Genomic DNA, 25,331 nt, shown 5'->3' on the forward strand with positions numbered 1-25,331 from the left:
GCTGTAATTTTAAATAATGAATTATAAAGGGAATAGTGTAATTTTAAATAGTCAAATAGAGAATGATGTAATTTTAAATAATGAAATACAGTGCTAAATACCAATATTGTACTTTTATTTCATTCTGTTGACAGAGGAGAGACAAAACACTAAAAAACATAAAAGCAGGTTTAATATATATAACCAGAAATCACATTTATTTAATATACAAATGCAAATTTTTGTCAGGCAATTAACTTATTACTTTACCTTGCAACACAGTATGTTACAATCAAATCAATGCATAAACTATAGATATCTATCCTTGCACCTCAGAAAATAAGTCAATAAACTTATAAAGAGAATTGACTCTTATCTATTCTATAAACATCTGTTTCCAAAGTATTCCACTACGTACTATGAACGATACAAAAGAAATCCAATGACCCGCTATTTACCTTAAGACAAACTACGTCTTAAGAGATAATTGGCACATATTTTCAAAAGACTAAAGATGGGTGGGTGGACGGACGGACAGACGGATGGATGAATAGAGAGGAGAAAATACCAGTGTGCACATAATGTATGATTGTACTAATGAGTTAAAACAGTATCATTAGTGTTATTCCATTCCCTAAAGATGACTTATAGGCCAAAGTCCAAGCTAAACTTGATGTTGAGAATGTTAAGCTTATCTTTTTAGGAATGTATTGTATATTTGATACCCAGCTCTCACCAATGGCCCAAAGGTATAGAATCTACGCCAAATAATGTTTTTATATGTATTGTCAACATCACATATTTATAATGAAGCCCTGTGTACAAGACACTGTGTATAAACATTAAAATCTAGGGGATTAAAATTCAGACAACATGGATGCAGACATACACAGCAAGGACATACCATTAGATGAACAAATGCTGGAAAATGCTTAGATTGCATCTAACATTTAAACCTAATAAAACTAATGAGTCCTTAATCTGTAACAGGCAATATGATAAACACCTCATAACTACCACATAAATTACGTAGTATCATTTTTCACAATTTATAAACGTGCAAACTGAGGCTTGAAGAGTTTCTGACACCATCCAGAGTTACGCAGGTGGCAGGTGGCCAAGCCAGTCTTCACAGCCATGCAATCTGAGGACAGAGCCAGAGCCTTGCCTCTCAACCACTGCTCTGACCTGACATCCACCAGAGTGCACGGGAGAGCCAGGGCAAAAGCTGGTCCCTCCTGCCCTGAACTAATGCAGCACTCACTAAACCAGGTCACCATACAGGAGTTGCACTGACGATCACTTGGTGCTACTCAAAGCCCAGTGTTCATGATGATATGTTCTGAACTGCACTGTATCCAAATAGAAAAGTCCGCACGTGGTCTGCTACAGGGGACCTAAGAGAAATGATTTGTCTTCTTCCCACTTTAGTGCTCACATTCAGATATGGGACTTTTATTTGTAAGATGAAAAGTCCAGGTAATGTGGGAAGAAGGCAAAGCAGCACTCAGTTCTAGACTGCTACAAAAGTCAGGACATTATGGATTTAGAGAAGTCTAGATTTTTTTTTTTTTTTAGATAAACGCTGCCAGGAGTGCGGCAACTCCCAGGAGGGCTTGAGCCCAGCCATGTTCTTTTTCGAGGGATTCCGTTTCATTCCATCCCCTGAGGAACATGTAGATGATGACTCAAAATGCCATCCATGCTTTTACTCCCCTCACTCCGGTGGGTTCAGAGAAAAACGAAAATATTCAAATTAGCATAAATACTATACAAGCTTCTAACAGCATCGTCAGAACAAATGGAAATGACATTGCCCTCTATCCAAAAAAAGTCTTCATACTACCTACTTGTATATTACAGGGATATAGAAAACAAACTAAAAAAAAAAAAAAAAAAATCCTCTTTCATTTAAATATTCCTAACCTTTATTTATTTATTTGTTTATTAATACAGAGTTCGTGGATGGTGCAGTCAATGCACTCAGCTGCCAACAGAAAGCTTGGAGGTTTCAGTCTACCCAGGGTACACTGGAACAAAAGCCTGGTGATCTACTTACCAAAAATCAGTGATGGAAAACCCTTACGGAGCACAGTTCTTTCTACTCTGACACACATGGGGTCGCCATGACTCGGAGCAGGCTCCGCAGCACCTGGTCAGTGGTTAGCCCTAATATAGTGTAGGATCATCACTGGAAAATACGTTTTCCAAGGTGGAGGTATGGGCAAGTGTGGATCCAGGAAAAACAAGTTTCCATACACTGTATCATGTTGAACATAATACAAATGTTCACATTGTAGGCACTAAGCTTTGGTGCGCCGTGTCCAACATGACGTCTCTTATCCTATAGCCTACGTTCCCTAATTCTCCTCCAATATAACAGAGTTGTTGTTGTGTGTCACTGAGTTGATTCTGACTCATAGTGACCCTATATGACAGAGTAGAACTGCCCCATAGGGTTTTCAAGGAATGGCTGGTGGATTTGAACTGCCGACCTTTTGGTTAGCAGCCTGTGTTCTTAACCACTACACCACCAGGGCTCCAATATAACAGAGAGTTAAAGGAATAGGATTAGGATGGGGAGAAGAGAAATCACAGTGACAACCAGAAACCTTTCTAAGCCCTGACAACTTAATAGAAAGAACATTCAATTTACAAAATATGTATTTTTAAACATTAAATAGCAACAAATATATTTATGTCTACAAAAGACAGTTCTCTTGTCACAAACATTAGTCTTCTTTTAAATACCTGCGACTATTTTGTTTTTTTCCTCTTTTTTAATATTTTCATGCAATCCTATCAGTTCACGTGTGAGTATGGTTTCCTATGGCTGCATACAAATGAAAATTCTTAATTAAATGATACACTAAACAGCTAAGGAATAAAAAAAACTAAGTTACAAAATTTTAGGACTTTATAAAGAAATATTTCTACACATAATCAATATTCAGACTGTCTTATGTAAAACTGAAATACATTTTTTGCAGAAATAATAAAACTTGTGATATTTCAACTCTCAATTTTGGAGTCCATTTTTAAATCTCTATGTTGTTGTTACATGTCGTTGAGTCAGTTCCAACTCATAGTGAGCCTATGCACAACAGAACGAAACACTGCCCAGTCCTGAGCCAGCCTCACAGTCGTTGTTATGCTTGAGCCCATCATTGCAGCCACTGTGTCAATCCACCTAGTTGAGGGTCTTCGTCTTTTTCACTGACCCTCTACTTTACCAAACACGATGTCGTTCTCTAGGGACTGGTACTTCTTAACAACACGTCCAAAGTACGTGAAACGAAGTCTCGCCATCCTCGCTTCTAAGAAGCATTCTGGCTATACTTCTTCCAAGACAGATTTGTTCATTCTTCTGGCAGTCCTTGGTATATTCAATATTGTTCACCAACACCATAATTCAAATGCATCAATTCTTCTTCAGTCTTCCTTATTCATTGTTCAGCTTTCTCATGCACATGAGATGACTGAAAATACCATGGCTTGGGTCAGGCGCACCTTAGTCCTCAAAGTGACATCTTTGCTTTTCAATACTTTAAAGAGGTCTTTTGCAGCAGATTTATCTCTATAGATATCTAATATTGAAAATACTTCACCATAATGTATAAAATTTAATTGTTCTAAAAGAAATCAACCCAAATTGGCATTTAGGCTCTTCTTTTTAAGGACTGGCTTTAGATTTACTACAGGATGGCTAAAGAGACTGCCAGACCCCTTAAACGTGCAATTAAGTCCCAAAATCGTACGCTTAAGTATAATAATCAGAAGAGTTATAAATCACAAACACAGACATTACACTTTAAAATATTGCTGTTATCCAAAATTTTCCCTTTATTTATAAAGTAATACAGGCCATCTCATTTTTACTTGACAATTAAATTCACACTCAGAAAATGATAGACTAATTGGATTGATGGGTACTGTGAAACTGAATAAAGATTTTTTTTTCCATATGATTCCTTAAGACAAAGCCAAGATTACTTGCCAGTTGCCCATATTTCCCACTCATGTCCCTGTAATCTCTCTGCAGAAATATGGTGGCTAAGATAAAACATGATAACAACAGTTTGCTAACAGGTCAAATAAAAACACAAGTTCTCTTCTGCAACAGAAATTTATTACCTTTCTTTCCAAGGGAAAATGTTAACTGCACTGGCACTGGAAATTTATGCTGAATTCACTCTATATGGATATCATATGAGCCTGCCTATTTACTGGAGCAAATACCACTGCTTCAATTATCCTCTATCCCAAGTTCATTTTAGACAGTACTTTAATTAAGCCCTTTTAATTACCAGAATTCATAAAAGTTTTTTTTTAAGTTGTCATTAGTATATTACTTAAAATAATATATAAAACGTAACTGAAGTTAAACTACTAAAGAAAGTTCAAATGTTTGAAGAAGCCATATGGGGTGAGAAAAAGAAAATATTATCCTCAAGTCGATTCCAACTCACAGTGACCTGGGACAGAGCAGAACTGCCCATACAGAGGGTTTCCAAGGCTGCAGTCTTTATGGAAGCAGGCTGCCACATCTCTCTCTCGCGGAGCAACTGGTGGGTTCCAACTGCTGACCTTTTGGTTAGCAGCCAAATGCTTAACCACTGCACCAGCAGGGCTCCTTGAAACTATGAAATTGCCAATATTCAACCATGTATGACCTACAAAGCTGACAATCTTGTATAGTTCAACCTAATAAAACATTCTCCAACTCTCAAATTATTGAGACTAAAACTCAACAGCTGCCTAGAAGAGTCAGCTGCCTGCCTGCTGGAGCTGTGCAATGAACGGTCTGGAACGCCTTGGCAGAGCGGTCAAAGGTTACTCCCATCAATAACACCTGTCCTGGGGCAAGAAACAATGAGAACAATATTGCACTTTAAAAATGGAAAGGGGCATTCAATGGAGTGACTCATGATGAAGATGACCAGTGCAGGGTGAAATAAAACATGAGCAGGTAAACTGAAAAGAACAGGGGCTAAGGGACAGCCTTAAGATGTTAGTGCCTGATCCAAAAGAATTAGTCATTCAAGCCTGTTTTTAAAAATGTGTAACTCAAGCAAGGGAGAATTTGTAAAACACTGTAGCTAGGGATTGAGGGAATAGTATGACCTAAAGAAATGAAAGCAAACTTGTTAGTAAAGATCCTCTCTTCAATTTCGATGCTTTCACATATAATTCTCCAATGCCAGAGTGAAACTTTTAAACATGACTAAATCTCGTTGCAGGTAAACTGATCCTGACAACACCATCTATATTTACCGAAAGGAAGTTGCTGTAAGGGGTAATTAAGCCAAACAAAAACCAAACCACTGGACTCTGACTCATGGCGACCCTATGTGTACAAAGGAGAACTGTGCTCCTCAGCGTTTTCAAGGCTGTGACCTTTTGGAAGCGATCACAAGACCTGTCTTTGGATGCACCTCCACGTGGGTTCAAACCACCAACCTTTTGGTTACTAGTCAAGCACTTAACCATCTGCACCACCCAGGGACTCCTAAGGGGTGACTAGAACGGACTTAAAAGTTGCTTGGTTCTCTGATAGAAAGGTGCTGGTTGAAATTCATCTAACAGATGACCTCTTGCAAGCTAACAAGTGCATTATCAGACTAATGTTTCTGAATACTCTGATTCAGAATTCTCAATGAATTCTGGCTCTTTGATCTAGCTGCAGCACAAACCAGTTGAGGCAGCTAACTTTGATGGTATCAGGACCCAATGCCTCCCCACAGAGCGCTCAAAATATCATCGTAATTAAAAAGAGAAAAAAAAAATCAATCTTTGGGGAACAAAAGTGTGATGCTCTTGGAGCGCCCTCTGGAGGTCAGAGAAAAGGGGACACTGGTAAGACAAACATGAATGATTCTGACCACCTGCAGTCTGTCTGGGGATGAACGCCACACAGCTCACTTGAGTTGGGCTAAAAAGCGCGGTTTATCAATTATGATCAAGATGATATAAGAAACATGCCTAATTAGTAGTTTATAGTTTAAAAATGCAAAAGAAACCCAAGGTTTACCAACAGTCTCAAATAACTGCTGTTACATAAAAAACAAAACACGAATTAGCGTATTTTCCACCCACGTTCTGAATTCTTTTGGGAATTTATTGTAGAGAAGCATCTTTTAATATTTACCAGAACATAAAAATGTGATCTTTTTACTAGCAAAATGGAAAACAAACAAGGCTATAGAGTGTATTATGAACTGTCAAACTTTTTAAAGCCGCCAGCCTTATGCTTATTAAAATTGAAAATGCAATGAAGCTTCCTCTTTCCTTTTTTCTAACATCTCACTTTTTCTAAAGCAACAAACACTGACATCTATTGGTATGTTGGCAGCACCCTTTTTTTTTAAGGTACTAAAACACATACAGGGCGCACACACATACAGACAAGCCCAGGATTAGGATAAATACAAAGTGTCACCTGTTCCTTTAGGGAAATTTCATTTTATGAAACTGAATAGCATATTTGATAGATATTTTTCCTCTGGTTAGAATAAATCAAGTTTTAAGCTAAAATACTATCTGAATGTATTTTTTTTTCTATTTGTCAAGCAGCAAAATCCAGAGTTAACTAAAACTTTAGAAGCCCATTTATCTTCTTCTTTGACCAAATCAAATGACTCACCCAAAATATTGACTCTTGTTTTGTTTTCTTCTTGATAATCAAAAAGGAACACGATAAACTACCCAAAACCAAAACCAAACTCGTTGCCATCAGTTGATTCCAACTCATAGGGACCCTATAGGACAGAACAGAACTGCCCCATGGAGTTTCCAAGGAGCAGGTGGTGGATTCGGCCTGCTGGCCTTTTGGTTAGCAGCCAAGCTCTTAACCACTGTGCCACCAGGGCTCCCGATAAACTATCAATACTGTTGGAGCCAAATTTAACTTGTTACTTTTGTAATGTTAACAAAACACTTATTTGGTAAGAATCTATCACTCTTCCAGAATTTTGGACACACTACCTGTAGCATTCTAGCGACATGGGGAGGAAATAACGAGAAGTGTAGACTTATTACATTATTCTGTGTATATTTAGAAACACCTACAGCTGATTGTACAAACTACACTAGCAATACCCTGTGATGCTTGATAAGAAGATAACAAAGGACATGCTAATATAAACTTTCTTTTTCAATTACTGCCATTATACTAGTCCTAAAAGAGATCACGTGTTCTATATCATAAAATGAGGTTTAAGCATCAAGTCTTAAAGTGTTGCCAGAAAAGGAGTCATGTTTCAAAATTGTCTCAGAGCTTGCAAGCCTCAACATTTTTCTGCCTAAGATAAAATTATGTCGCACCTCACTCTACTTTCAATATTTACACTGAGTTCAGCACTGTTTTTGTAACATATATATGCAGTTATGGAATCTGACATACATATACACTTTTCTTTATATTTACAGGTAGTACATATTAATATTTATACAAAAAAATTTATACTCACTCTAATCTAAGGGTAGCTTTGGATTTATTTTTTACTATAAAAGGTAAATTTAGAAAATTCTATCACATATCTTTGCAAAGATACGGGCAATTCATTTCTTAAGTTGTTTAATAAAGAGCTAACATTTTGGGGCACTTACTACATGCTGGCCAATGTTCAGACTGCCGTCCACAGATCATCTTGTCTAAGCCTCATAACAACCTCAGTACAAAACGTTAATGCGCTTGGCTATTAACCAAAGGGTTGGAGGCTACAGTCCACCCAGAGGTATCCCAAAAGAAAACCCTGGTGATCTACTTGGGCAAACTCAGCCACTGACATCTGTACAGAGCACAGTTCTCCTATTCAGACACACGTGGGGTCACCATGAGTTGGAACTGGCTAAAAAGCAACTGTTTTTTTTTTAAATAATATATATTTTATAAGCTACAGTGTATAATAATAAAAACAAAACCAAATCCGTTGCCGTTGAATCGATTCCAACTCACAGAGGCCCTATGGGACAGAGCAGAATTGCCCCATAGGTTTTCCAAGGAGTGCCTGGTGGATCCAAACCGTCACCTTTTTGGTTAGCAGCCAATGTCTTAACCACTGTACCACCAGGGCTTCATATAATAATATATAATAATACTATTATTGCTATTATTATTCCCATTTTGCAAAAAGGGTAGCTTAGGCACTTTTTTTTTTTTTAGGCACAGAAAGATTAAGTAACTTCCCCAAGACAATAGAGTTAGGGAACAGTAGAACTAGGAGCTAGGAGCTAAGAACAGCACTTACTGTCCAATAACCAAAAAAACCCAAACTCGTTGCCATCGAGTCCATTCCAACTCACAGTAACCCTACAGGACAGAGTAGAACTGGCCCATAGGGTTTCCAAGGAGCTGCCAGTGCGTTTGAACTGCTGACCATTTGGTTAACAGCCATGGATCTTAACCACTACGCCACCATGGCTCCTATAGTGAGGCATTATCATGCTTTCGACAGGTGAAAAAAAAAAAAAAAATTTTTTTTTTTTTTTTTGTGATAAAATACATGAACCATCTGTTTTACTGCCCGTTAACATGATAAGAATTCAATAAGTAGTAGCTACCCTTATCCTTATTAAGGAAACCCTGGTGGTGTAGTGGTTAAGCGCTATGGCTGCTAACCAAGAGGTAGGCAGTTCGAATCTACCAGGCGCTCCTTGGAAACTCTATGGGGCAGTTCTACTCTGTCCTATAGGGTCGCTATGAGTCTGAATCGACTCGACGGCAGTGCGTTATCCTTATTAATGGATATAAAAGTGCCCAGCATAGTGCCTGGCATGTAGTAAGGTGCTCACATACTCCTCCAATATTTTCTGATATTCAACTCGACGGCACTGGGTTTTTTTAATATATATATTTTTCCTCATTCTTCCATCAGTATCATTTTGCAGATATGAGAACGGTATACTAAGTTTCTTCCACTCTTCCAGCTCTTTTAAGTACTCTAAATAGGCCATATTTCATTCTGTAAATAATTTTTTATGCTTTTCATAATTACATAAGGTAAGTGGTTACAAGTGACCGAGCTGAAACAGACTACTAGACAGTCCTCCTGTTTTGTAAATGCATGCCATCTTGTTAGTAATAGGGCACTTCATGCCCAAGAATGCTAACAAGTGGCCTGTGAAGCCACTCAGTTAACAAAACAAGTGGGTGGTATCGTCTGGGGAGCACACACCCTGCTTCCACCCATTTGAGATATGTAGTTTCTCAATTTTTCTACCACCTGTACTTACAAAACACCCCTTCTGTCTACTCTGTCCTATAGGGTCACTATGAGTTGGACCCGACGGCAACGGGTTTGGTTTTTTCGGACTGGGGTGAAGAGAGACTGTACCTGTACTGTACCCATTGCCATCGAGCTGATTCCAACTCATAGCGACCCTATAGGACAGAGTAGAACTGCCCCATAGAGTTTCCAAGGAACACCCGGTGGATTCGAACTGCCAACCTTTTGGTTAGCAGCCACAGCACTTAACCACTACACTACCAGGGTTTCTGAAGAGAGACCAGACAGTTCTAAAACTGGATTAGGCTTGATCGTAAATTTGTTCCCAGTCATTTAAGAGTGAAAAACGAAAAAGAATCCTTTGCAATGTTGTGTTTTAATGAAAGAAAAAGATATCAGCAAACAGTCTCACAGAAAATTATAAAGGAGTCTTGGAGCAAAAAAAAAAAAAAGAAAGAAAATCTCTGGTTTCATAATCCAGGCTTCAAAAGAAAAAGTTTGTTGAGGTGAAGAACTGAGTCAACATCAAGAGCCTGAATGTGGGAGGTCCGGCATGCAGGAGGCCCAGGACATCACTGGGCCCTGGGTGTATGGACACATGATGCAGAACCCAGGATTACGCTGAAGTTCCTTATTTTCAGCAAAGAAGAGGAATCAATGACCCCAAGGCCTTGGGACATATTAGGGCCATTATTATGGAATAGATAATTCTGTTGGACATCTGCAGCCCCAGTAGTGGGCAACTGAATCTTCAGTTGATTGTATAAAAACGTGGATGCTGTGAACACAGCCATGTATACGTCACAGATCAGTCACACGTGTCATATGAAAGTTTAAAAAAAAAAAAAAACCTTCCCCTTGAAAGTTTCCCTCCAACAGATGTGTTTACGCCTATGTCTGTAATGTAGCACGCAGCAGGCTAAGGGGCTGCGTTCCCTCGGCACTGTATCTCCCCTGACTGTCATGAAGCACTGTTAAAACATCCAAAGAGAGGCTTGACTATTGTATGTGTGTCATTAAGGAAAACAGTTTCCGTGGCTATTTTAGGTAAAACCTGGGGTTGAAGGGCATAATACAGGAGCAAATCAAGAGATGGGCGTCCTCATAAGTCATTATTTGGGCTGGCATGGCAAGTGGCAATACTACAGTTATGACGGCATCTAGAGATTGCTCCTTCGAGGATAACTACGACCTAAAGAATGCAAAAAGCCTGAGAAATAGATATAGGCGTCTACCCCAAACCATTATGGCTCTATTTATTCTCTGAAGCTCCTAACGTAAGGAAGAGTACGCTGGCAGTTACCATTTTAAGAGAAAGGTCAAGAAAGTAGAGGAACCATGGACTTCAAAGCAATACTATTTAACACCATGTGGTTTTACGTAGGAGTCCCTGGGTGGTATGGATGGTTAACGTGCTTAGCTGCTCACCTAAAGTTGGACATTTGAATCCACCCAAAGGCACCTCAGAAGAAAGGCCTGGAGATTTACTTCTGAAAACTCAGCTGCTGAAAACCTATGCAGCACAGCTCTACTCTGACATCTAGGCATTGCTGTCACCATGAATTGGAACAGGTTCCAAGGCAACTGGGAGGCTTTTGCATAAAGCTAGTTTCAAGAAGACCATGTTTGTCAAATCAAGAATAAATATTCGTATATGGTTTAACAAGTGCAAGGAGGTGGTAAAAAAAAAGTTCCTCGCCAAAGACAGACAAATATACTAAAAACAACTCATCTAGAACCAAGTTCACTTTAATTTTTCCAAAAGGATAGAAGATGTTATGTCGCTTAAAGATGCCAATCTAACTGGTTTAGAGAGCACAAGAGTGGTTGGAAAGCAGACTGAGAGCCACCAAGAAGTTCTCGAACAGAGTCAAGAGGACACTACCTGTGGCCCGGGAGTTGATTTCAACTCATAGCGACCCTACTGCACAGGATAGAACTGCCCCAGAGTTTCCAAGGCTGAAATCTTTACAGAAGCAGTCTTTCTCCTGTGGGGCGGCTGGTAGGTTCAAACCGCTGACTTTCAGTTAGCAGCTGAATGGCTTAACCACTGCGCCACCAGGGCTCCTAGAGGGAGCAGTAGCTAGTCACAAAACAGCTACCTATTTTGAAGATAAGGTCTTCTGGGCACAGAAATGCCAGCTTATTCCTAAATCTCTCCCCCACTGAACTACCTCGCTGTCTGAAATTTCTCTGTTAAAGCATGACTGCTATGAACCCTTGATAAAATGCAAACGTGCTACCTGGAAGTGATGCTACTTCAAACTATTGCTTTCCTTAATTCGCCAGGATACCAACAGAAGACCGTAAAAGTCGTGAAAGCCAGGCATTGATGGACAGGACAGTAAACCAACACCAACAACAACTCAAATAGCTCCTTACCATTTTACAGTTTGGTTCAGGGCTAACATCTATTTAATTTACTATGATGACCTTGGGAAGGACAGTAAAAAAAAAAAAAAAAAGTCACTGAAAAAGGATGGTAATCCAGCTCAATCCATACCTTGGTGAATAAAATGCTACATTGCATGACCAAACCATAGGGTAAAAATAAAGAAAATTTCAATCCCCCCTCAGGAGGGCTAAGGAAAGGCAATTAAGGTGAATGTGATCAGCAGTGTCTTATAAAAGCAAGCACAGTGAATGGTCAGTGGCCAAACAATTACTCTGTTTGATTTCTTCTTTTGGTCAAGACCTGCTTAAGGTCTCCGCCAATAACCCAGGTTTCAAGACGCTTTCAGTGATGACAATGAGAGGACTCAGTAAATCTGGCTTGTTTTCTTCCTGCAAGAAACAGGCATATACTTCTCTTCTTCAACCACGGTATTACAAACAGCTATTGGATTAATTCTTCAAGGACTTGATGAAATGTGTGTTCGGGATCCACTTAAAGTAACTTAAAGCAGCTAATCAATTCACGATTGGGAATTGCAGACGCAGAACCAAAGCCGTCATGCCCCATCCCTCCCCCGCACCCTTTGTTTTTGGCATCACTCAATCCCTCACAAACAAGTATCCGGGATGGCTCCTCTGTTCAAGAACGCGTCTAAAGCATCGGCCCTTCATAAGGAAATGTAAGGTACAACTGTCATTCAGGTCTGTGTTCTGATCATCACATACAAGATGTGTCTTTAGAGAACCTCGACTGCCATTTCTTTTTACTACATATAACCAGAAAACAGCTGGGTTAAAAATTCCAGTAAACTTTTGTTTTCTGACATCTCCGGGGAACATAAATTTACCATACTTATCAAGGAGCCTCAGAAAAATAGAACCGCTAAGTCAAAAGTTTGTAGAACTTCTTTGGATGAGACCTGATTCCTGGCACTGGACTGGATTTTACCGGCTTCGCAGACTTCAAGGAATCCGTCTCAGCTGCTCTGAGTTCCAATACCGCAGGAATAAATCTGGGTGAAAACACGCACCCTGCGCGACCCTACACCGCGTCCCCTCTGCCCAAACACTAAGGCGCAGCTGCCTACAGGGCCTCTTTTCGCCACCACGTCCTTCTCCAGAGTCAGGCACGCAGAGCGGGGACCCGGCTCTCCCTCTCGGCGGCTCGTTCCCGCTTTCCTCGCTAGAGGGCAGACGGGGCCCGCGCAAAGCCCTCCTGGCGCCGGGAGAAGCGCGCACCCAGCCTCTGCTCCTGCACTCCGGGTCCCGCTCCCAGACTGGGCTCAGCGGCTGAGCGGCCGGTACAGGGCGGTGCCAGGGAGCGCAGCGAGCCCCGGACCCTCGGAGGGCGCCGGCCTGGGCTACTGCCCCCTCACCTGCGCGCCGGCTGCGGGCGGCCGGTGGGACTCGGCGCCCAGGTGAGGGGCGGCCCCACGGAGGGAGCAAAGCCAAACGCCCGGGGCAGAGGGCAAGGGCGGGCGAAGGGGAGGTGACTGCACCGAACGAGGCGAAGGAACACCGGCCGGGGCCGGCTGCGCACTCACCTGGGCTCGGACCGCCCTCGGCGAGCGCGGGCCTCTTGCCGGAGCCGCGATCCTTCTTCTTGCCGTTTCCCTTGCCTCTGCCCTCCTTGCGCTCGGACATGTCGTCGGAGAAGTGCGCACTCTACGCGGACGGCGACCCGCGAAGCGACGCGCGAGAAGCCCAAGTCTGCTCCGAGGGCTTGGACTGGGTGTGGGAAAAGTTGGTCCCTCGAGGGGGAGAGCGCGCGGCCGGGCTGCGCGTTCGTGCCGCGCCGAGGGATCTCCTGGCCGGCGGGGAGCGGTGCGCGCGGAGGGCGTGCGGTGCCGGCCACCTGGGGCTGGCGGTCAGTCCGTCCTGCGCTCGCTCTCAGGGCTGCTCCAGGGGCCCCGGGCCGCCCTCGGTTCCCACCGCGCTGCTTCTCGCTGCGGTCGGCTCTGTGGCCTCGCAGCCCGAGGAGGGAGCGGCGTTCAGCGTCCCGTCCGCGCTCCGGTCGCCCAGGCAGCCGCCGCCGCTCCGCTCCTTCCCTCCGCGCCTGCTGGGAGTTCCGACAAGTTTTGGAGAACTCCTCGCCGGCCCTTTTTCTATTGCCCCACAGCCATCCACCTCCCGCCAGCAGGTTGGGGGATGGCGCCTCCTTCTCACCCTCCACTTGCCTCGCCCCCTCCCTCTTCCCCACCACACCCCCACCCCGAGGCGCGGACACGCCACCGGGAGGAGCCTGGGCTCGGCGCTCCCCAGCGCAGCCCCTTCTCCTTCCCGAGCCCGGCCGGGCGGGGGGCGGCGGCGCGCCGAGCGCCTGCCGGGAACGTCCGATAGGGGGCGCTGGGAGCTGCGCGGAGACGCCGCCGCCGTGGGGCCGCGGGAACCGAACCCGGAGGCGGGCGAGATCCAAAGACCAAGGCCGCAGCGACTGTCGCTCCTCGCTGTCCTGAGGCCGGTCCGTTCCCTTTAATGCGGAGGAACGTTGGGAAACAAAGTTTGTAACTGACACCTGCCCTTCCAAATTAAGACCCTGTAGCTGCGGTACCCTGGAAAGGGAGAGAGGAACGTGGACTGTATTCCCAGAAGGGTTTGTAAAATAATAATAAAAACCCACACGCATGTAGGGCAGAAGTGAACTCTGAGTGAAAGGGAGTTTGTGTAAGGCAGCAAGGGCTCAATGAACCTCAAAGTTGGTCAGATTACACCCTCTTCATAGAGATCCCCCTTGGGTATGTGTGTATTCCTGCCTTCCTGTGTTTAACAACGTGCTTGTCAGAATTCTCATCGTCAGCGTTTCCTCCAAATACATAAATAACCTGACCTCTTCTAAGGCGGTGCCTCAATTCTCTGTCATTACAACTTAATTTCCAAAGGAACCGAAAACGCTGTTGAAATCAGTAAAAACGCTGTAAAAACTGGCAAAACGCTATTTAAGAGCTAGCATTACCCGGAAGCCACTCAGTTCTGCTGAGTAAGAAACCAACTAGGGAGAAATAGAATGGGGAGAAAATTTCCTCCGAACTGCGGCTGAAAACTACTTGTTCATCCCTTGTCCTCCCTCTGGTGGAGAATTCTGAAGAGTAGTGAATCAGGAAAATGTTGGCACCCTGCTGCAAGGAGCAAAAGTTAAAAGGCCCGAGTGAATCCGCACCACGGAATGACCCAGAATTGTCTCCACGTAAAAAAACACTGACATCCTTAGACCTTTGCTGTGTCTAACTTAGCCTGTTCCTTTGCAGCGATACACACTTGTTGCGTTGTGGTCAGGAAGGGGGTATGCTAATCTATATATGAAGTCTACTTACTTCTCTTTAAAAATGCCTGTCTCTTGATTCTGGCTCTCAGTGGTTAATGCTGTCTGAACTATTACCTACAGGCAACCTTCTCAGTGTATTTTCTAACTGCCCCTATCTAAATAAAGGTGAAATCTAGGGAACCTCTTTGCTATCCATGTACCTGTGGGAAAAAGCAGGGCAAATAGATTCATTTAAAAGCTGTCCCAAAATAAGAATAATAAATTTAAAAACAGCTTAATTTTCGTTATAATAAGAACCAGACTGACTGTTGAGTAGGTTTCCTACTTCCAAGATATCTCAGCAGCATTGCCACTATTATACATTTTTAAATGTTTGATATCCGAATATCCTGATAGCCTTCCAACAGACATCACATGTGAATTTCACTGGGCCATAAAAAAACAGCAAAACCATAGAGAAGATTGTGAATAAATCTGAATAGTACTAGAATATTCCCCAGCGTCTAATGGGAAATGGAGTCTCAATGCTGACTGAAATAACTCTGCCTTCCCAGGAGGGGCCACTGCTCAGCAAGCAGGAAACATCAAAATCCAGGCAAGAGTAGCCCTTTCAAAAAAACACTTTCTCTCGACAACGTGAGACCATGTAAGAGGTCAGCGTACGATAGCTACATGGTACCAAGTATATAGTTCTTTTAGAATTAAAGAAGGTAAGGCAAAATTTTCAGTACTGAGAAGGTTTAAGAGCTTCCCACATAAAACAAACCAGTAGTAAAATCCCTATATATGGAAATACTAAAGTTTTGATCATTTTTATTCAGGATCTGAATGTTTTACTTCACCAAAAGCTTATTAATTATTAATTACACTAACTTTCAGTGGCGATAATGGAAGACCCTAGAATTTTGTGGTAGTTTTCCATATGAATGAACCTATAGTAGTTGACAATCTTCCAAAACTAACCAGGAATAACTACAGAAGAGATTACTGGAATTGCAGCCACCTTTTTTAAAAATAAAACATGGCAGCCACTTTCTAACAACAGGATTCCCATGGAAATACATAGGGGCAGGGAAACCAATCAATATGAAGGAGGAAGGTGGATATGAATGAGCATTTAATAATTATTTTTCCTTGGTCAGATGTGATAGAGGATTAAAAAAAAAAAATCACAATAATAAATGTTGAAAGAACTTCCAAGAAAGATTGAAGAAAACCCAAATGAATATAAGGCCATTTTCTGGAATTGTTAAGATTTTGTAGTCATATTTTAGTTGTCCATGGCTACTGAATTGTCGGGAAACTCTTGCATAATCTAAAACATTTTCTCCTACTAATGTATTTTTAATGTATTGCTTAAATGTGTTACTTAACGTTAATTTGTCAGAGGTTTTATTACATTACTGATGCCCACCTAAAAGATTAACCAAATAAAAGTCCATTTTTTGGATAATTAAAATGTTTATGAGATTTCTCAAGAGTTTGAGATTGTACTGAAAGTCTTAATTTCTGTAGTCAGGAAGTAGTGAATGAATTTCTTTTGCACTTTAAAAAAAAGTTTGGAACTGGTCAGAACAAGGGATAGAGAAGAAAAAACTGTTTCTGCTTTCTTGATAACCAAAATATGAACCTCGGTTGTCTAATTTAGAGACTATGGCATATCTTCATGATTCAATTTTATTAATTTATTGTGTACTATTCGGCTCTTAGAGCATATATCATATAGGGTATATCAGCTCTCAGAAAATATATGTCAACCTGTCAACATATGTCAAGCCTCGTTAAAAAAAATGTTAAAAGAGTGGAGATGTATAAATAAGAAAAACAAAATGTAGATGTATATGATACGACAATTTAAAATAAGTGCAATCATGGGCTATAACATTTCCCTTTGGTGAGCCTTAACTTTTAAGAGTACTGTTAGAATCTACAAAGCTGACCAAATATACCCTTTCAGTAATTCCCATTTGGAAAATACTCCAAGAAAAATTAAAGGACAAAAATTAAGTGAAATAACATGTGACTAGAGGTTGCATTTTTGCAAAATGTATGCATATTGACAGTAACAGGAATTTAATTTGGAGATCTGCAAATAGTTATAACTTTTTTAAAAAAGAGAAGTAACTTAAGGTAATTTAAATGAAGATTTCTTTTAAAAAAAACTTTGCAAGAAGTTAACATTATGAAGATGCATAAATGCAAAGGAAATCTTACTCACCATTTAAGTCCAAAACAACCACTAAATGTTCGTGACTCATTCATTCTTTCACCAAGGGTTTACTGAACATCTACCAAGGGCTAGATAGCAGAGAAACAGAAATAAAATACCGTCTTTGCTTTCATGAAGCTAAAACATTCTGAGGAAGACATAAAGCCAAGTTATTACAACACAGCATGAAATGTAGGGTCCAGTAAGTTTTCTGGGGTCCGAAGTGCATAAAAATTGGGGGACCTTTTCAAAGGAAAAGAACATAAAAATTCAAATTTAGGTCCAAGATCATTGAAGAGGCCTTCACAAATGAGAGCCCCTGAAGGGTAAGCTTTACTAGCTTCATGTGAAAGTCACTTCTGCTGACTCCTAGAAGTTGGCTATCTGTATCACAGATTATACCAGACCTGTACCTGTTGCCAAGTTGATTCCAACTCCCAGCAACCCTATATGGTAAATGACAATTGTTTAAGCGCTCAGTTGCTAGCCAAAAGGTTGGTGATTCCAACCCACCCAGCGGTTCCACAGGAGAAAAGATCTGGCGATCACCTTCCATAAAGGTTATAGCCAAGAAAACCCTACGGAGCAGTTCTACTGTGTCATATGGATCACCATGAATGGGAATTGGCTCCATGGCACCCAACAACACCAACAATACTATCTTAGAAATTAGAGAATATTCTCACATACTATCACTGTACATAGAAGGTATTAACAAGCAATCAAAAGGAATACACACAGAACTGAAACAAGCTGAGGCTCTAGAGTGAGAGAGGAAAATTACTTACATCATTAATAATTAACAGATTAGCATTTGTCCTAAATGTTTAGTTAGAATGTGGTAAACAAAGGGCTTCTGACCAGTGAGATACCCTGACAAAACTAGAAATGGTGTCCTCCATTACATTTGGCAGATATTTAACAGAATTCCTAATTAAGCATATTCTCTCTGCTATGAAGAGTCAGTTTGATGACAAAATTATGAGTTTAGAAACCAAAGAAAAATACCAAAAAGGTAATATTCAAACATTAAAATTAAATCTGTATTTGTTTTTCTGCTTATTTGTGATTGTTTTTAAAAAATTACTACACACCAATGGTTACTGTTGTTATTTATTATTATTATTATTAATATTACCCTCATGATTGTAGGCATTATGAAATGGATAATCATGGATTAGAAATGGATAATACAGTTGAATACTAGTGGCTACTTTTCTTTTTATGGTCTCTATTTGATAAATTCATAAGGTTTTCACTGGCTAATGCTTTTCAGAAGTAGACTGCCGGGTCCTTCTTCCTAGTCTGTCTTAGTCTGGAAGCTCAGATGAAACCTGTCCTCCATGGGAGACCCTGCTGGTATCTGAATACCGGTGGCATAGCTTCCAGCATCACAGCAACTCGCAAGCCCCCACACTACGACAAACTAACTTACACGTGGGTGCACCTGACCAAGCCATAGTATTTTCAGTCGCATCATATGCGTGTGAAAGCTGGACAATGAATAAGGAAGACCAAAGTCGAAATGACGCCTTTGAATTGTTGTGTTGGCAAAGAATATTGAATATACCGTGGACTGCCAAAAGAACGAACAAATCTGCCTTAGAAGAAGTACAACCAGAATGCTCCTTAGAAGCAAGGATGGTGAGACTGTGTCTTACATAGTTTGGACATGTTGTCAGGAGGGATCAGTCCCTGGAGAAGGACATCATGCTTGACAAAGTACAGGGTCAGTGGAAAAGAGGAAGACCCTCAACGAGATGGATTGACACGGTGGCTGCAACAATGAGCTCAAGCATAAAAACAATTGTAAAGGATGACACAGGACAGGGCAGTATTTGGTTCTGTTGTGCATAGGGTCACTATGAGTTGGAACTGACTCAACGGCACCTAACAACAACAACAACATTTGATAAATAGGGCCAGTGTCATAAATCTCCTATGTAAGAAGGTAGAGAATTAATAAATAGCTTCTGAAAACACTTAAATTTCTTTTGACAAGAACACAGTCTCATTCAACGTTTTGATTACTCTTTCTGAATTCCATAAGTATTTATCCTCCTCATCCCCTTCCAAAGTGAATTCAGATATGTACATGATACAAACACCTCAAATTTATATATATACATATATATTTACACATATACATATACACATGCATATATTTATACAGCTGTGTGTTTATTTGCATCTACGTGCATATACATATGTGTGTGTGTACAGTTATTGTTTCTCACTTCCCCTATTAGAAATGAGAATTTCCTGCATTAGAATGCGAGTCGATAAAAGTCAGAGATTATATATCCTTTTATAGACTTTTTCATTTCTCTGTCAAAACTCCAAGCACCGTACCTGGCACCTGGTTCTGATATTATCGTATTTTATCAGTGGATTACTAATTGCCTATGCTAGAAACCTGACAATCATCTTTGACACCTCCTTTTCTGCATCCAGGAGCCCTGGTGGTACAGTGGTCAAAGCTCTCAGTAGCTAACCAAAATGTTGGTAGTTCGAACCCACCAGGCACTCTGAGGGAGAAAGATGTGGCAGTCTGCTTCCATAAAGATTTACAGCCTTGGAAACCCTATGGGGGCAGTTCTACTCTGTCCTACAAGTTCGCTGTAAGTCAGAATTGGCTCCATGGCAATGGGTTTGGTTAGGGTCTCTGCATCCAGCCCATTCCCAAGTCCTTTCATTTTGACTTCATTCTATCCCCCTTCACTCAGTACCATCCAAATCTAAGCCTTATTAGCTCTCTGCCCTGACTACAAGTAGTCCTCAATGACGTACTCAAGTTACCATTAGCTGCGCTTACCATCATCTTGTTTTGTTTTTGTACTACATACAATGTTGCAGCACGTAATTTGCTGATGTTATCCTCAGATGTTCACTTGCAGATGTTTATATGTAATGTTTCCAACCCCTAAAGACAAATAAAGATAGGATTTATACAGACACTGATAATAAAAGGCAATAAAAAAAAAATGAAAACTGAAAGAAAAAAAGCAGGTATTTATCTGACTTACGTCAGAACTGACTCAGGACGGAATCGTGGGAGGAACTGGTCGTAAGCCGGGGACTACCTGTATAGTAAACCTTTCTGACTGGACTCTGGCTCCCTCCAAACATTTTGCCATACAGCAACCAGAAGAATCTTTGAAATGCAAATCTAATCCAGACACTCTTTGCTTCCCAGGACTACATTCAAGGCCCTTGTAGAGCTAGACTGCACCTGATGCCAACCTTATCTCGTTATGTTTCATCCACGAGGACCTCTTTGCAACATGCCTCTAAAGCTCAATGTCCTTTCCCTGCCCCAGTGCCTTTGCACTTTGTGTTTCTTCTCCCTGAAATCTTCTCACAACCACCACACTTTGCCTACTTCCTACTTATCTCTCAGACCCCACATGAATTTCCATCACTTAGTGAAGATTTTTAATACCTTTGAAAAGTATTTCAACTCATCCTGATACAATTTTCCATCACACTTTTTACACCTCCTTCACAGAGTTTCTCTCAGTTTGAAATCGGTGTGCTGGTCTTTGTGATTAGTTTTACAGTGACCTGTCCCCAGTGGGCATTAAGCTCTTTGAGAACAAAGACCGTGGCTATTTCATGCTCCTCGGTAATCTCTAACACTGTGCCTGTCTCATCATAACCCCCTCAAAGCCAAACCCATTGCCTTCAAGTTGATTGCAGCTCATAGAGACCCTATAGGACAGAGTAGAACTGACCCTATAGGGTTTACAAGGCTGTAATCTATGGACCCAGCAGACTACCACATCTTTCTCCCATGGAGCAGCTGGTGGGTTTGAACCACCGATCTATTGGTTAGCAGCGGAGCTCTTAACCACTGCACCACCGGGGCTCCTAAATATTTGAACAGTAAGACTAATTTAACAGGTCAACTTTTTTTTTCTATATGTTCCATAAGAGAAACCTGATAGAAAGCATTTCCAAAACAGATTATAGTACATAGGAAATGACTTCATAATGTCAACATAACTGGGCTGTATGGAATGAAACACTGACCCGCAATATTCTGTATCTGGCCCAGCCATGTAATAACACCATAATTATTCTTTTTACTTCTTTCCCACATAATTCCTCCTTACTTCCTTACTAAATCTTTATAAATACCCTCCTTTTTTTTCAGTTCCTTCTCTTGCTGGAGCCCAAAACTTCATATATCTGGCCTGACTAGGGAGTTTTAGTTTTGAGCTAAGAGCCAAGACTGAAGTTCTCAGTGGAATGTTACCATCATCTCCATCCCTGGACCCTGGCCTAGAACTCAAGTTACAACAGACCAACTTTCAACACACTATATATTTGAGAATTTTTGTATATATGCATGCTATATTATACATATATATATCTTTCAATTCTCATTCATTTGGGAAAAGAATTTCACAAGTATTAACAACTCAAGATGGCAAAAAAATATATATATATATATTTGAGAATTTTTGTATATATGCATGCTATATTATACATATATATATCTTTCAATTCTCATTCATTTGGGAAAAGAATTTCACAAGTATTAACAACTCAAGATGGCAAGTATCTGTTAAAGATGATTTAGCAGAACAATTAACTAGCTTCATAGAAACCGAATGACCATCCAAGAAATAACTGGTGACCAACCATGCACACGGATTGACACAGTGGCTGGAACAACGGGCTCAAGCATAACAAAGATTGTAAAGATGGCGCAGGACCAGGCAGTGTTTGGTTCTGTGGTATATAGGGTTGCTATGAGTTGGAACCGACTCAACGGCACCTAATTTGACAACAACAACCATGCAGAAGATTACATTCTTATGGAAAATGTTGTCTTTTCTGCTTAATCATAAAGATTGGTTTTGTTCCAACTCTTTCGCAGCGGTACAAGATGGAAACCACCGAATTCAAGTGATGGCAGTGAGTTCTGGTGTTGCCTAGGGTCTTATCCAGCATGTAGGGTTCTTTGGGGCCCAGGAAAATTCTGAAGGTGATCTTGGACCCTAAATATTCAACTGAATGTCTAAGGATATGTATGGACTAGCATTTTGGGAGTAATCTTTCTTTACATAATAGACCAAATTCGCTGGGCTCCCCTAAAGCAGGTATATTCAGGCACAAAAAATTCGGTCAATCCAGTTGAGACTGTTGTCTATAAGACTGGCTCCAATCAGCCCTGGTTTTATACATGGGAGGAAAAAGGCATTTTTAATCAGATGTTGTTATGGATTGGATTGTGTCTCCCAAAAACGTGTGTCAAATTGGCTAGGCCATGATTCCCAGTATTGTGTGGTTGTCCACCATTTTGTGATCTGATGTGATTATTTTGTGTTGTAAATCCTACCTCTATGATGTTAATGAGGCAGGATTAGAGGCAATTATGTTAATGAGGCAGAACTCAATCTACAGGATTAGGTTGTCTTTGAGTCAATCTCTTCTGAGATATAAAAGAGAGAATTTAGCAGAGAGGAAAGGAACATCATTACCACTAAGCAAGAAGAGCCAGGAGCAGATCATCCTTCATCCTTTGGACCTGGAGTCCCTATGCTGAGAAGCTTCTAGACCAGGAGAAGATTGATGGCAAGGACCTTCCCCCAGAGCCAAAGAGAGAGAAAGCCTTCCCCTAGAACTGGCTCCCAGAACTCAGACTTCTAGCCTCCTAGACTGGGAGAGAATAAATTCCTGCTTGTGGTATTTCTGTTACCGCAACACTAGATAACTAAGACATATTTTATCTTGCTTTGGGGTTCTGTGAATTTTTTCCTATGCCCCCCTCCCCAAGATATTCTGATAGAATGTGATGGAAATGTACCATCATTTGTATTTTCGTGATAATTAGCAGATCCCTGAGAGTCAATGATGTTCTAGGATTTGTGTCAGTATGTGTTTACTATGGGCATGCATGCAATGTTAATGTATCTTTTATAAACTCATTTTTTATTATTATTCTTTCTCTTTCCTAATGAATTTTTCCTTAAAGTCTTATCAAGTCTTTCCTTCCTTGACCTACTACTGTATTTGCCCAGCAAATCTCTAATGCGAGGTCAACCCCATGGCCCGTTTTCTCCATGAATACTGCCTTGTTTCATTCTAACAAACTAACAAAACATAGAGACTCTTTTGACCCTTCCTTCTCCATCTCTATCAAGCACCCTCAGTTCTTTTTTGTTTTTTGGCAAAAGCAGACTCTCTCTTCCCAAAATTCACCTACCCACTCACCACCATTCTAATGAAAGTGCTCAAAATTCACCAATATCTTCCTAATTCTCATATGAAACGTCCCCTTTTTTATCTTTATTATGCTTTGGTGACACTAATGAACACAACTTCTGGAAACCCCTTCCAGGGACTCACGCTAAGATCTCAGTCGCAGGATTTTCTTTCTTTCCTAATTTTTTTTCCTACCTGTCTGCTGGCCCTTCATTACTACGTGATTGTTGTTGTTAGGTGCCATGAAGTCAATTTTCAACTCACAGTGACCCCATATGACAGAGTAGAGCTGCCCCATATGGTTTTCCAGGCTATAATCTTTATGGGAGCAGATGGCCAGGTCTTTCTTCCTCAGAGGCTACACGATAATCCTGCAAAAATGTTTTTCACTACCACTACCTCAACTGCTGATAATTCACAAATGTTTATTTGATAGACCTCTCATTTTTTTAAATGAACTCCAAGGTTCTATTTCCTTCTACCTCAAATTGAACATGTCCAAAATACAGTACATTAGCTCCACTGTGCCATAACAAAACAAACAAAAAACAGGTTGAGATCAGAAACTAGACGTCTTCCTTCATTTTTCTCCTTCCCTTCTTCCTTCCTCCTCTGAACCAGCCATTAGGTGCCCCCATGTCCAGCGCACTGACCCCTGAGGCAGCTTTTATACTCATCACTGATCTCGCTTCTCTCCTGGTTGGGGTCTTCTTCATCATTCTTTGACTGGACTTTTCTAGTTCTCATCTCACTGCTTCCATTTCAGTTTCCACACATGGCCTTCCTCCCTCCTGCTGCCAGAGTTAATCTCTTAAAATATAGCTGTTATCTTGTCATTCCTTCGCTTAGTATCTCTATCGGATTCCTGTTGCTCTAAAGCTGAAACTTTTCTTTAGAGAACAGCACTGTCCTCCCTATGTAACTGCCACATAAATATTCAACCTCTTCTCAATCTTCTCCCAGGAGTTCTGTGCATTCTGGCCACACTAAACTATACATTTTCTTACTTCTATGGCTTTAACTCTGTTTTTCCTTCTACCTAGAATTTCATTCCCTTTTTCTTCCTGATGGTCTTCTAGTCTTCCATCCAGGCCCAGACAAAACTCACCTCTTCTGAGTATTTTTGCCCAATAGTCCCAAACAGGGAGCTCTGGCCATGCAGTGGTTAAGAGTCTGGCTGCTAATCAAAAGGTTGACAGTTCGAAACCACCAGCCGCTCCTTGGCAAACTTATGAGGGCAGTTCTACTCTGTCCTATAGGATCCCTATGAGTTAGAATTGACTCGCTCACAAAGGGTTTTTTTTTTTTTTTTTTGCCCCAAACAGAAACAATTGCGGCTGCAAATGTATTTTCCTTACATATCGCTTCAGTTTAGCACCCACATTATTACAATTATTTGTTTTCAAGGCTATCTCCCTGCTCTGCAGGAATTAAGCCTCAGGAATCACTTCTACATCGCCATAAATCACACACCCAACAAATGTGTATCAAAATGAATAGATGATAAATGTGCTCAAAGCATTAACAATTTACATTTAATCCAGCTCCAGAATGGTTGAGCTGCAGCTGAAATCTTTCCAAATTTAACTTTTTACTCCAACTAAACTAGGCTTTCCCAAAGTACCTGCAGCTCTTCCAAGCTCTGCAGCTGTCTTAGCCCCCTATTGATAGATTTGTTCAAGCAAAAGCTATAGCTAGCAGGGTTCTAGAACAAGGATAGCTGATTTCTATCTCTACTTTTTTATGTACTTAAATCCATGTTAGCCCCTTATTTACCTACTCTATTTTTTTATGCATCATTTCCCCACATTAAAAAAAAAAAGCTACAATAATGCCAACACTTGTTATTCATCAACCATCACGTTGTTGTTGTTGTGTGCTGTCAAGTGACCCTAAATGACAAAGCAGAACTGCCCTATAGAGTTTCCCAGGATGTAATCTTTAAGAGGGCAAATTGCCTGGTCTTTTCTCCCAAGGAGCCCCTGATGGGTTCCAATCGCTGACCTTTGGGTTAGTAGCCTAGTTCTTAACTACTATGCCACCAGGG

At 41.0% G+C, this 25,331-nt stretch overlaps 1 protein-coding gene across 3 annotated transcripts in view; it reads right to left on the reverse strand.

The window, feature by feature from the left end:
- NRG1 (neuregulin 1) overlaps positions 1-25,331 on the reverse strand; it is a 1,186,330-nt gene that overhangs the window by 224,207 nt on the left and 936,792 nt on the right. Inside the window, exon 1 of one of the 3 annotated variants that reach the window (XM_064272829.1) lies at positions 13,145-13,318. The exons of the other annotated variants lie outside the window; for them this stretch is intronic. Coding sequence (XP_064128899.1) covers positions 13,145-13,244 — 100 coding nt within the window. The 5' untranslated portion in view covers positions 13,245-13,318. Of the gene's footprint in view, positions 1-13,144; positions 13,319-25,331 lie in introns of those variants that run through there. 3 annotated transcript variants of the gene reach the window in all.

This window comes from Loxodonta africana, chromosome 19, assembly GCF_030014295.1.
Source record: "Loxodonta africana isolate mLoxAfr1 chromosome 19, mLoxAfr1.hap2, whole genome shotgun sequence".
Lineage (NCBI taxonomy): Eukaryota > Metazoa > Chordata > Mammalia > Proboscidea > Elephantidae > Loxodonta > Loxodonta africana.